Source organism: Lonchura striata, chromosome 1 (assembly GCF_050655825.1).
Source record: "Lonchura striata isolate lonStrDom1 chromosome 1, ASM5065582v1, whole genome shotgun sequence".
In the NCBI taxonomy this organism is placed as follows: Eukaryota; Metazoa; Chordata; class Aves; order Passeriformes; family Estrildidae; genus Lonchura; species Lonchura striata.
This window is the reverse complement of record NC_140703.1, coordinates 79,683,723-79,697,169: the sequence shown is the minus strand read 5'-3', so window position 1 is coordinate 79,697,169 and position 13,447 is coordinate 79,683,723. Positions and strand designations below refer to the sequence as shown.

Sequence of the window (13,447 nt, the reverse complement as noted above, 5' to 3'; positions counted from 1 at the left end):
GACGGATGGCTGCATCTGTTACAGCAGTTTGTCATCTCCTCATCTGTGCCCAATAATCAGATATAAGAAGAAGAATGGCGAATCCAAGTACTGTCTTCTGTATTCTCCTGCTGGATCCAGAGATTCCTAGCAGTTCAAGTGAGGGGAAAAATGAGGAAGCAGAAACCAAAAGCCTTTGTTAAAAAGTCTGGATCTGGCACCTGAGGCTGGTGAAACTAACCATTCCATTCTGTGACTAGGCAGTGTTACATTGAGCCTAGTGGTGAATACGCAGAATTAAAACAACAACAACAACAAACAAACAAACAAAAAACCCAAACCAAACAAAAAACAAAACAAAACAAAAAACCCCAAACAAACAAACAAACAAACAAAAACCCAAAACCAAGCAGGTAAGATCTCTCCAAGGGATGGGATGCAAAGGAGTGCCTTGGTTCTATAACGCAGTCCCAGGCTGTCTGAGCCTGGAAGGGACCTTTGGAGGTCATTTGGTTCAGCTCTCTGTCTCTCAAGCAGCAGCACCTACAGCCACTTGCCAAGGCTGTGTCCAGGGAGCTTCTGAGTATCTCCAAGGATGGAGATTCCCAGCCTCTCTGGGCAACCTGTGCCAGTGCTTACAGTGACAAACAGTTCTCTCATGTTGAGAGGTAACTCTTGTGTTTCAGGTTGTGCTCATTGCCTCCAGCCCTGTCACTGAGCATCCCTGAGCAGGGCCTGCCTCTGTCCTCTTTGCACCCTGCCTGCAGGTATTTATATACATGGATGGGATTCCCCTGAGCCTTCTCCAGGCCGAACAGTGCCAGCTGATTTTCCTCATGGGAGGGGTGCTCCAGTTCCTTAATCATCTTTATGGCCCACTGCTGTGCTCTCTCCAGCACATCCATGGCTCAAACAGATTGCAGGCTCTTCAGACTGGAGTACTTGTTGATGTCAATGTTAATGGAGGCCTTTTCTGGAATTTTAGTTTTAAATCTCTGGGTCCAAGTTTGGAGTTGGGGCCCTCTCTGAAGAGAAAGGACCATTCTACTAGAGAACCGGCTAGAATTTTTCTTCAGCTCAGTAGGTAATGAAAAGGATGCCAGGTAGCTTTAGAACAACATTTGTAATTCAACCCCTGCAACTGTGTAAAAAAAAAAAAAGAATGAACATGAAAGTTCTAGATAATTTTTCAATCTGGAGACTGGGAGGAGGAAGAAGTAAGTCAGCGGAGGCTGCACATTGCCTAAAAACTCAGATTCACAGTATTTCTGTGGAGAAGTTAAATGCAAAGCAGACTTTGTTTTGTGCAACTTTCTCAGTAATGATAGTTCAGAAAGATAGTGTCAACTTTATAATTCTGTGCAAATCAAGCAAACATGATTTAGACTGGCTTTTTTTCTCCTAACTGTATTTATAGTACTCATGGAAAATTTCTTCTAGTAACAATTCTAGGAAAGAATACTGGAAAATGAAAAATGTAGGACACCAAATCTACAAAGGTAATCACTTTTCAAAATGATACCTTATTCTTCTAAACTTGTTTAAAGTTTTCAGGGAAGAATGAATGGTGTTAGTCCTTACAAGTCAAAATCAAATAGTCCTTTTTGAAGTTTCTTCTGCTAAGAAGCATATTTTTTTTTTAATGCAGTGGAAATATCAAGTGACCTTGAATAAAATTAGCTAAGCTACCTAAATATGCTTTAAAACACAACTTTTCCCCAAACCCAAATAAAAAGACAGAAACAATGCCAAACCACCCAAAATGAAAATAAAAACAAGGAAGATGAACACATAAATGTAGTCACAACAAACCTGAGAAGGAGTAATGCTGATCCATAGCTCCTAGGGTTCAGAAAAGCCTGTAATATAGATCCATCAGTGTAAATAAATAATCCTTAGCTGCTGCTTTGTGTACTTCTGGGTGTTTTTTGATACTCAGGTGGAGCTATTGACTTAAAAAGAAATGGCATGTTGACAGATACTGATCTGGGTTTGGAAATTTGAGGCACAGATGAAACTGTTTTTACTACTTCCAGGTACTCTGTGGGTGGGGAGGAGTTGCTTGTTGAATTCAGAGATAAGACAGAAGCTTATATTTTGACTACTATAGAAGTGTTCTCCCAACAAAGAGTGGGAGCATTTGAATCAGAATAAATAAAGCTTGCATAATTTGAAGTTGAGAAAGCATTTAAAGATCAGGTTGCATCAGTGCAGGATGTAATACATTTCACTTGTTATAACACCCAAATTGTAAAGTAGTTAATTTTAGGAGCCTGGAATTCAATGTGACTGAGTTTATAGACATAAAATTTGGTTTCAGCCTGCAAATCCAGAGCCTCCACTGCCTTTGGATGCTTTAGTTTTGATATGGAGATACATGATCTTGCTACCTTACTGGTTACCCAATGCACAGCTGCCCTTCATAGGCTGAAAGGAGTGCTGTAACATACATGAATGAGAAGGTAGATGCTCCACAGGAAGAGCTGGGTGTTTTCCATGGAGAGGTCAATGTCAAGATAATTTCCTGTTCTCATTTTAACAGATTTGTCAAGAAATCAAAAGTCAAATGGAAATGCTGTGGGTATCAACATACAGAAAAGAGGCTTGAGTTTTAAGATGATGGAAGGGTTGTCATCCATTTTCCAGTTCAATCACATTGACAATACTATTTCACACTCCGCTCTTTAATGTTGCATAATGGTCTTTATATCCCTTGGTTTCAGAAGAAGTCTTGTTCTTCACCAGGGAGCTGATTCTGCAGAGTCTGCTTGCCCTTCACTTCATGCCTTTCTGGGCTTGTTTGTAGCCATGTTGGTAAGGGAACAGAATGATACAGAACTGAGGCTTTGTGAAAATAAGATGGGAAGTGATCTCCCTAGCCCATGATATATTTTTCCCAGCACAGTGATGATGTCAAGTGGTATTTCAGATGTCTTTCTGCCAGGCATATTTGCATGCACTTGCACTGGCACTTACATGTGCAGTGTCATGTTGTTTGATCTGGTAGGTTGTTTACGTGAAAATCGTAGTAATATATTTGTCTTTAAGGGATGTTCAAGGAGGCCACACTCTCTATTTGCTAGTCCAAAAGGGATTTTAAATCTGTGCTTGTCCTCAAACGTCAGTGAGTTTAAAAAGAGCATTCAGGTTAATGAATAGATGACACACATCACAATTATTTGAAGGATGCTATTCTGGTTTCCTTCAGAAATTGTCCTGGGATTTTTGCTTGCCAGGCTTGTTATCACTTTGGAGTTATTTGCCTGGTATTGTATATGGCTTAATATAGTTGTTACATTAATTTCTTCCCAGCCAGAGCATATAACATGATCCAATAAGTTTTTCCTCACATTAAATATGAGGTTCCTATTAGGAAAGAAAAACCAAATAATCCTGGTGTATACAGTCTTGCTGATAAAGTTCAAGGGACAATACATCCAGCATAATATTTTGGCAGCAATTCCTCTCCTGTAGGGGAAGTTGGAACTTGTTCCTGGCAGAGCTTGGAACAAAGGAAAGGAGAAAGACCTGAACCTGAATGACCTTCTTAGACAAATTAAAAGTAAAAAGAGGATGTCTGAGCCTGAAGTTTCTGCTGCTCTTACCTGACTATGGTAAGCTTGATAAAAAAATGGATTTAAATTTTTTTTCCTAATCTGCTGTATTGTTGACCATTACTTATTCCATCATGGTCTCATCAGTGTTTCTAAAATAATATCCTGTAATTACTGCCTTGATTTGTAGCTTTCTAGTGGAAGTAATATTCTGTTATCAGCTATTTAAAATCCCAGAATAATCACTTTAACTTCAGAAAGCTGAAAGTTACGTGACCACTAGATGGAGTCCACTGAGCATATTTCAATATCAGAAATCCTGTGTTATGGCTTGCAGTGTTAAAAGGGGTAGGTCTTTTGTGTCTCATGCTTAGAAATAAATGCTTATTTATTCAGTTTAGATTGGCTTGGTCAACTTCCCAGAGTTCCTTGGGTTGTTCTTGGTATGTCTGTCCTCAAGGTATATTTGAGTTAATTTTGAACTTAAGGCACAGACCTGGCAGATATCCCATTGCTCATCGGTGGTTCAAAGTGTATTATTCGTATAAGAATGGATCTGTGAGAAGACTGAGCTTTCTGCAGCTCTCAAATATTTAACTTAGCTAAGATATTTAGCTAAGATAACTGTTAGCTAAGATATTTAGCATTTTGCTACTAGCAGGGCTATAAACCTCTGTGCATCTCTCCACTGGTAGATGTGTAATACCTGTCGTACATGTATGTAGGATTTAAAATAGCATTTCTTAGATTGCTTCATTTATGCCCCCTCCCTTCTCTAAATATATAAAAGGAATAATAGACACAAAAAATACTTTGTACAGGCAGGACAGACTAAATCTTGCTCCGATTTGCATAAGCATTTCTTTTTACTTTTGATGTGATTTTTGACATTTGTGGCATCTTGTATGGATGACAGACTGCCTCTGGTCTTCAGCCTGGCACTATACTTAGTATTTCTAATGTCATGGTAGCTTTTTGTTTCTGTTGGATGAAAATCTCTTCTTAGGGTCTTGCTGAGTGCACAGATGCTCAGTCAAAATTACTGGGAATTTAACCATGCTATTCTCAAGACTACCTCCTGGAGTAACTATACTGGCTTTCTTTTGAAGGATGAAATTCTCTTGGAGCTTTTTTCTTTCTCTGTTTCAGTGGTTAGTGTGTGCCTATCCAGTGTACCACCACAAAATCATGGAATGAAATGCAGATCTGGCTGAAATGCAAATCTCTGGAAGTCACCAAGTGCAATCCCCTGCTCAAAACAGTTTTAGTTAGAGCAGGTTTCTCAGAGAGTGTGACTGTCTGGTTTTAATATCCACAGCGATGGAAATACTTTAACCCCAGTAGCTATCCGTCTGTCATAGTTTTAAAAAAAGTAAATAAATCCTTTTATGCAAATGGAGTATACTGTGTCTGTTTCCTCTTGTTCTGTGACTGTATCTTCAAGAAGAGTCTGGCTCTCTCTCTAGCTTCCCATTAGGAAGCAGCAATAAGATTTCCTTTTAGCCTTCACTTAAGGCTGAACTATGCAAGATCTCTTAGATTTTTCTTATATGTGAAACACCATGAGGGTGTTTCACATTAGACTCAGTCCATTATCCATTAGACACAGTCCAATATATCAATATCTTTCTTGTCCTGAGAAGCCTGCTCAGCATGTTAAACTTGCTGTTCAGCAGGAGGTCATCTTTATCCACTCATCCATCCTTATCCACTCATCCAGACCACACCTAGCTAATTGGGGTCCAAGGGTGCTATGGGAGACTGTCAGAAGCATTCTTTCACTAACAATATTCATTGTCCATTGCTATCTCCTAGTCCACAGAACCAACCATCACATCACAGAAGACAAACAGGCTGGTCAGGCATAATTTGTCCTTAGTAAATCCATGTGGTCTGCTTGGAGCTGATATACATCTCTTACTTTCTATATATCAAGAAATTGCTTCCAGGAGGGTTTGCATTATAATTTTCCTGGAGATTGGAGTGAATCTGACCAGCTTGTAGTTTTCCATATTCTCCTTGCCATTTTGGAGAGCAAATGTGAGGGTAAATAATGATAATTCATATTCAAACACATCCTCTGCACTAGTTTTGACAAATCAAAGGCTTAAGAATTTTAAGACAAAATAAAACTCACTGTTGTGGCCACAAAGAAACTTTCAGCATAGTTTCTTCTTTCTGAAGAAACCTCACTTCTTGAAGAGAATTATCTGGCAAAACTCTTCTATGAAATCTGCATGCAGCAGTCATTGCAGGAACAGTTTTTACAATAGGAACCAGCATCTGAACTTTCTGGTCCTCTATGAACACTCCTATTAAGAATGAAGTGTTTTACATACACTTTTTACTCTTGCAGGGCTATTGGATCTTCAGGTCTTTTCTGCAGCACAGCTTTTTCAGGCAGAAGTGAGTGTGTTGCCTTTGAAATACTGTCATTGGATTGTTAAGGCACTCCAAAAATGCCAAGTGATGTTGGTTTTCACCTCTGGACTGAGGAAGCTTTGGGGCCCCATCTCTAGTGTTCTGAGCCAATATTCAGGCAGCTTCCAGATGAGAGGTGGTGCTCCACCTACAAATACTTCATGTTTTGTGAAAAGTGGAGTTCAGTCAGGGTGTGTTAAGATTTCTAAGGAACCAGACATTCAGTCATGTCAAGAGGGCATTAGTTTGGGCATTTTAAATGCAATGGACAACTTTGTAGGTAAAAACACACATACTTGCTGCTTATGTTTCAAGAGATAAAGGATGTTTTTGTGGTGCTTATGCTAGGACTTAGGTACTTGAATCCTCTCTGAAGTATGTTCTCTTGCAAACAGGGGGCTGTGTTTTCATGAAGTGTTTTCCTTTAATAGTGGCTTTTCTGAAAACAAAAGCATGTTTTGTAGTAACCCATTCAATTGGAAAGTCTTTCTAGTTTGACCCCTACTCTCTTAATTGTTCAATTTCTGTCTAGGAGTCTTTAAGTTCTCATTTTGATATTGAGAATTTTATAGGATGGGCTGAACATTTTCTATCAACCCAGGTTGATTTGGTAACCTTCATATATGTTAAGCATTGTCAAATGGAAACTTGTGAACATTATTTAGAGCTGTCTGATTGCTAACACACATTTAATTTGTACCTGTATCACTATTCTTTTTTGGAACTCATTTGGTTGTCAAAGGATTGCTTAAAATGTTGATTTATAATCCTCCAGTTCCCAAGTGCAAAGTGATTATTAGTAATTTACTGCAATCAGAGGAGTGGTTAGGCCCTTAAAGCAATTTTGTTTTTTGGAAAGAACTAGAACTTCTTTATTACTTTTCCAAAAGAACATGTCTCAAAAATACGTGATTCTGAATGATCTGGAGCTAACACAGCTAAAAAATTTTTTTGTCATCCTGGTGCAGTCAGTGCAGATTGCATATAGTGTATAGCAGGGAGGAGCTTGTTGTTCCCCATATAAATGAGTGGTTTGGCTTAGGGGTGTAGCATTTGCAATGTATACTAACACAAATAGTTCATAAGTCTGTATGCTTTCTGGTGTAGGACCTTTTTCAGAAACCAAGAGAAGGCAGGCATTAGTGTTGTCTCCTTACATTCCTCCACTCTCTGCATTAAGGGTTTCCATAACCCAGGCTCAGCTAAAGGCAGTTTGCAAAGAGTAGTTTGCTGATGATATGTACAGTATGGGCTTGTTCATATATTGATTTGCTTTGGTATTTTAACCACTGGATTAAGACTTTTGCCTACCTTGAGCTGTCTTTTAGCTCTCTTCAATGGGCAAAGTACTGTCAGACCTTTGTAAGAATGTTTCTGGCCTCCCATTTGTCCTGTTTCTCCCCAGGACAGGGTTAATATTTGCAGTAACCAGAAGGGGGCATGGGTAGTTCCCAGAGGTTATTCTCTACCAGCTTATGTCCTTTTCTGGGGACAGGGGAAGGGGTAGTGTGATGGTGGTTCGGTACTACTGGGGGCGTGTGGTGAGCAATTGTGTGAACCATTCACCTCTTTCTTGTACACTGTTACTAGTATTGCTGCTGTTACTGTGTTTTCTTATTTAATTGCTGTTTCTAGTAAATTGTTCCTCTAGTAAATTGTTCCTCTCTCAGCCTGTGATCTTTATGCCTCCAGTTCTCCAGCCACCCACATTGTGGAAAAGCAGCGGGCGATGAATGAGGGGCACATGGTTTGGAGTGCTTCAGTGGGGACACTAAACTGGGGAAAACCTTTACTAAACTGTGACACCATTTCACTTTGAGATGTGGTACTGAAGTGAATAATATCTCATTGTGTCACATTGCTGCCTGGATGGTCACTACTTGTGTGGTGTGATGGTTCATTACAGTTCAATGAATTTCCTTAATGATGCTGGAAACTTCCATTTTGCACCAAATTAATAAAAAGTTTGCTTGTTGGCAGACTTCTTTGCATTGTATACTATTCAGATTTCTCCTGCTCCCTGTGGTTTCTTCCTACTCCTCATGTCCCCATAATAATTTATCTTTCAAGCTCTATTTGGAATCACAGACTCTAAGCTGAGTTGAATGGGACCCAAAAGGATCATCAAGTCTGACTCCTGGCCCTGCACTGGACCATTCTGAAGAATCACACCATGTGCCTGAGAGCATTGTCCAAACACTTCTTGAGCTCTGTCAGCCTGGTGCTATGACGGCTTCTCTGGGGAGCCTGTTCCAGTGCCCAGCCATCCTCTGGGTGAAGAACCCTTTTTCTAATATCCAACCCAAACCTCCCCTGACACAACCTAAGGCCATTCCCTCAGTCCTGTCACTGGTCACCACAGAGAAGAGATCAGTGCCTGCCCCTCCCCTTCCCCTCACGAGGAAGTTCTAGACTGTGATGAGGATGCTTTTCCATGGTGGTGTTACCATTGTGTTGATCCATGTCTGTATCAGTTGCTGTTTCTAAAATTCTGTAGAAACCTGATGCTAAATTTATTCAAGATATAGTTGGAACTAAACTAAATTTTTTCTTAATTGGTTTTGAATTAGAACACCTCCCAGGGTCATTTCCAACCTGAGTTAGACTATAGTGTTTCTCTTTTCAAATTCAATTTTTTACCTGTTTTTCTCATACCCGCTTAAGGTGTAAGCTACTCTTTTTTTTTTTTTTTTTTTTTTTTGCCAAGGACATTTGCTATTATAAAGTCTTTGAAATTGCATAGAAAATCCTCTAATCAGTGCTTCCTTTTAATGATCTCTTAAGTATTGCTACCATCTGTGTAATGTCAGGACTCTGTAATCCTGCATTTCAGATGGGAATGAAATGGGTTTCTGTACCAGAAACAGTTAACTTGAATGTATTTTTGGGGAATGCCTTCTGTGGTAATTCCCATGACTGTTTTTCCTTGCATGCTTGCAAGGATGTCTTTATCCAACCTTAGTGAATGGAGCACTGCATTTCCCTCACTGACCTACTTCCTCTTTTCAGAGAGGGTAGGATAGGTAGGGAGACGTTGCTGTGCAAGCTTCATGGTTATGTATGAAGTATCTCTGTCCTTCACAGTGGAATTTATGCCAAATTCTTCACCATGACCTTCTTTGTTCTCCCTGATGATAAAGCTGTTCGTTATTAGCAGAACTGCCTTAAAACAATTGGTATTTCTCCCAGTACGAGAAATGGTCTAACTTCTGCCTTACTGAATAGGGGACTGACAGGAACTGCTTGGATCACTGTCAAATATTGTTGGGTTTTTGGTGTTTTTTTATTGATGTGTTTGCATGTTATTATGTTTTATCTAGGTTATAAATGTAATGAGGAGCATATTGACATATATTTGCTAGGCAGATGTTAGGGGAAAATGCTATTAAGGCTGAAATATTTCTTGTGAAGTATCATTATAGCTTGCAAATATTTCCTTAAGAAGAAAATTTTTATGGGGACAAATCTGTAGCTGACATCTTGAATCTGTTTATTCCCTCCCTCCATGCTTTTAATTTAGCTTCTTTTAACTCCACTGCAACAATTGTGATTCTGTAAGATCACTTTTTCATCCAGTTTTACAATTTGGTGAATAAATAAGTAAATATATCTCAGTGCTTTCAGTTTAGCAGAAATATAAAACTCACCAGCACCCTCTGACAGGGTGATACAGCACTCTTGTGATGTGGATTGGGACAGTTATTTTTTGCAAATTGCTTGCCTTTAAAAGTAGTTTTAAAAATTTAACATTTCTTCTCAGTGTCAGTTAAAGATATTTATGTACTTGTACAACAGATACTGTTGCAGTATGTGAACTGGTGTCCTGTAGTGATAAATTCAGTCAGTACAGGTGTGAGTCACTATAAAACCAAGAAATGTATGTATTTAAATTTAATTCTGTATTTTTGTTTCAGAGATGGATGTTGATCTGAACTCGATAGTATTTTTTATTTTTTTTTTTCTTTTGTGATTATTTGCAATCAAGGACTAATAAATTCAGCTTTTGGCAGGTGGGAATTGACAGATTACTTTGCGTGTAAGAAAGAAAGGGAAAAGTGAAGACAGCCTTCAGCTCCCTTGTGGTTTGCCTGAACTGATAATAGCATTCTCTAACATACAGATTTGATTGAAAGGAGTGCATATAGCATGCTGTTTTCTTTGCATAGCAGCAGTGATTTAAGAATTTCCCCCTCATGTTTTCAGTTTTTTATATTGAAGCTTTTTGTTTCAGACATTAAAAAGCACATGTAGGTCAAGTAAAGAAGTGTTTGCCAGTACGAACTCTGCTAAGCATTCTGGGAGGCTGCTTTCTTGCAGCAGATGAGGATTCTTTGTGGCTGGCAGCAGAAACTGCAGCAGCATCTTTGCAGTTTCCTTTCATCTTTGATTATGTTCTAAGGATCTCTGAATATAGGAGCTCTTTCCATAACCCCTTGGAATATCTTTTAATCTCTCTGGAGGAGTGCAGCACATGCTGAAAGCCTCCTATCTTCTACAGCTGAGGTATCCTTGCTTTTCATCGCCCTCTGATTTTTTGTCTTCAGCAGCTGGATTTTTGGCAGTATTTGGCTTAAGCAAATAGGATTACATTTCAGTAGCTGATGGTTTCCAGTCGAGGAACGTACTAAATGTGGGACATAATGAGGATTGTACAAAGAAATATTTCTGCAAAGCACAGGAAAATTACTCGAGTCGAGCAACGGAAGAAGACATTCTGCAAATGCAATCAGGGCTGCTAGAAATGCAAAATTCAACAGATTGGGAATGGGTTGCACGACAAGTGTGATTCTGTTTAAAGGCATTCGAACAGTTTTTGAGAGAAACTGTGGCTACATATGCAAACAGCAAGGGGAAAACAATGCCCTTGAATACACAGCATTCAGCTTGCCAGATGAAGATTCAGAAATATTGATTCATTCATTCCTGGTAAATAAAAACTTGTTTCATTAATAATTTTATCTGCTAATTGAAAGCTAAACTAAGTCAGAATAGCATGTTTATTTAACATCTGCTATGTAGAGACATGGATATATATCCTGTCCTGATATTGTAGGATGTTGGTGCATGTATGTGGCATGTGTGCATGCAACTGTAATGTTAAAGCTTAAGATTCGTATTCCTTATATCATTTAGATTTGTATTGATAGCTCTGAATTGTTTCCACTCTGTAATTGTTGTAGAAGATTGTCTGCTCTTAGGTCTTTTTAAACATACTCTTGAAATGTATTTGGCACTTGGACTGAGGAACAACTGATGGTTATGATATTTGAAAAAACTAAGGAAGGCATTGTTGAGGAAACAATAACCCAGCATTTAAGGTTTATTTTTTTCTTATGTATTTAAGCGTATTTTTTTTCCTCTGAAATAGTTTAACTGTTCTATTTCTGTTTAACTTCCTGAAAGGGATACAGGAGCATTCTAGAAGAAAAAAAAAATGGTTAAAGGGAGCAGTAACTGTTTCCTGAACCTGCTTTGCTCTGAAAGGCTATTTAGGTGTTTGCTGATGTAAAGAAACCAGGCTTTAAAGTGAGACTGTGGTCTTTGTACCCCCCCAGGTTCATGACGTGTTTGTGCGTCAGGTGTATTACATTTAGGTTTGAGGGGGTGGAATTGCAAGAGCTAACTAATGTGCATAGCCTGCTTCATGGTTGGGCTAGTTAAGGATTTAAATATTAATTGAGACCAATTTGAGTTTACTTGCTAATTGCTTTGTCACTGGCTCAGTAGTTGGGATGAGAGGGGTGTGGTACACTGAAATAGCTGGACAGATTTTGAGCTTGTTATCTTGCTTGCATACACATGCTGTGCAACTGCTGCTATGGAAAATCTTTAGAAATTTCATAAAGCTTTTGTTGCCTTTGTGCTGTTCAGGTCCTTTTTTGCTGAACTGAAATTTAAGGGGAAAAAAAGGGTGTATGGTTGCACATATGTGTAAATCTATCTATATACAGGTGTGTATGTGTATGCACTCCTATATGTATATTTCTATACATGGATACACACACAAGCTTCTAGGAGAGAACACAGAATAATCTGAACTGTCTTCAGATGCTTTAAATAACTTATAGGATGTATATTACCCTTCATGATAGCATTGCATTTGCTTAATATAGTTTGATATTACAAATAAAATGGCTTCTTCTGGGTATTAGAAGCCTTTTTACACTGTTAGCCATTTTTAAGTTAGCCTCATACAGAATAATGTTAGAAATCCGTTAAATTCTGTGTAATGAGTACTTTCATTACTTTGGTAACCCATTGAATTTAAGACCAAACACCCTTACTGGCCTGGAATTCTACATATAGTTAGAGAAGTGAATGAATAAATACTTCTTTTTTTTTTTTTTTAATGTAATTTGACTTACTGAATCTTGGAGTATGCAGGGATTTTTTTTTTTTTTTGTATATATTTCTTTGTTTCACATGGTACTGTTTCAGCAATCATTTTTCTTTAATTTAGTCCTGCAGAATTGGTATAAACTGGAAAGATTAAGCACAAAATATGCTTAATCTGCAATTTACAACTGAAATTCTCCATTTGTCTCTTAAGGGGTTGGATTTTTTTCCAACTCCAAAATGTCTAGATGCTTTAAAATAATGATTTTTTTTTTTTAAATTGTCGTGTATGGCTTTGTTAGCTTGGTTTAATTAAAAGTAGTGGATTAAGATATTTGTCTGGGAAAAACACCTGTATGTTAGTGTGGAGGAGTGTGTAGAATCAAGGAGTACAAATGACTTCCTGTTCATTGTAATGGACCAGTGTAGTCCAGAAGAATAAAAGTCAGAGTTTTACAAGAAAAAAACAGGATTTTATTTAAAGGTCATGCTTTTGATAATCAGAGCTGGCACTGGTTATTGCTTTCTTAGGTGTTGTCTGAGGCTGGGTAGCAGTTGTTACAGATTTAGCCCTGAAGATTGGGAAGTGGGATTCTCTGAAGAATGGGAAGAAGGGGAAAGATACTGCAATCCTGACATGCAAACATGACAAGTGATTTTATGGAACTCCTCGAAGTATATAAGTCTTATATCTCTTAAATTACATCTGTAGAGTTTGCTATGAAAACTAGCTTGTTGAGTTGTTTCCCTTCCAAAGTGGTGCCTTTCAGGGGGAGAAATTGTGTTGCTCCTCATCAAGAAGCTGTGCATGTAGGTAGGTGAGGGCTCCAGGAATCTCATCTTTGAAGAGAATCGGTATGGCCAAGACCAAGAGTGACACCAAAAGCAGTGTCACTTGCTGGTGTTGTTTTTATTTTGGTGATTGTTGCAACAGATGCAAGTGGGTGTGTGGTTTCACCTCTTTGTCTGTGCTGTAACATATCTGAGCTGCAATGTCTTAGCTTAGCCTATTTGGCTGTACCTTCTATCACGTCTGTTTAGCCACTTTGGATCAAATATCTCCTGATACAGAGCTATTGTCAAAACACCAGTGAATTTCAGGGACTCCTTTCATTTAACAACAAATTGATCCTCTTGTAAAATCGATGTTGAAAACC

At 38.5% G+C, this 13,447-nt stretch overlaps 1 protein-coding gene across 10 annotated transcripts in view; it reads left to right on the top strand.

Moving 5' to 3' along the window:
- DOCK9 (dedicator of cytokinesis 9) overlaps window positions 1–13,447 on the top strand; it is a 111,245-nt gene that overhangs the window by 7,517 nt on the left and 90,281 nt on the right. For 3 of the 10 annotated variants that reach the window (XM_021530273.4, XM_077781495.2, XM_021530267.4), the window contains exon 1: window positions 8,672–10,880. The exons of 3 other annotated variants lie outside the window; for them this stretch is intronic. In XM_021530273.4, the coding sequence (XP_021385948.1) occupies window positions 10,719–10,880 (162 nt within the window). In that variant the 5' untranslated portion in view covers window positions 8,672–10,718. Of the gene's footprint in view, window positions 1–8,667; window positions 10,881–13,447 lie in introns of those variants that run through there. 4 more of the 10 variants (XM_085581641.1, XM_085581636.1, XM_085581663.1 and 1 more) reach the window with 3 other exon arrangements.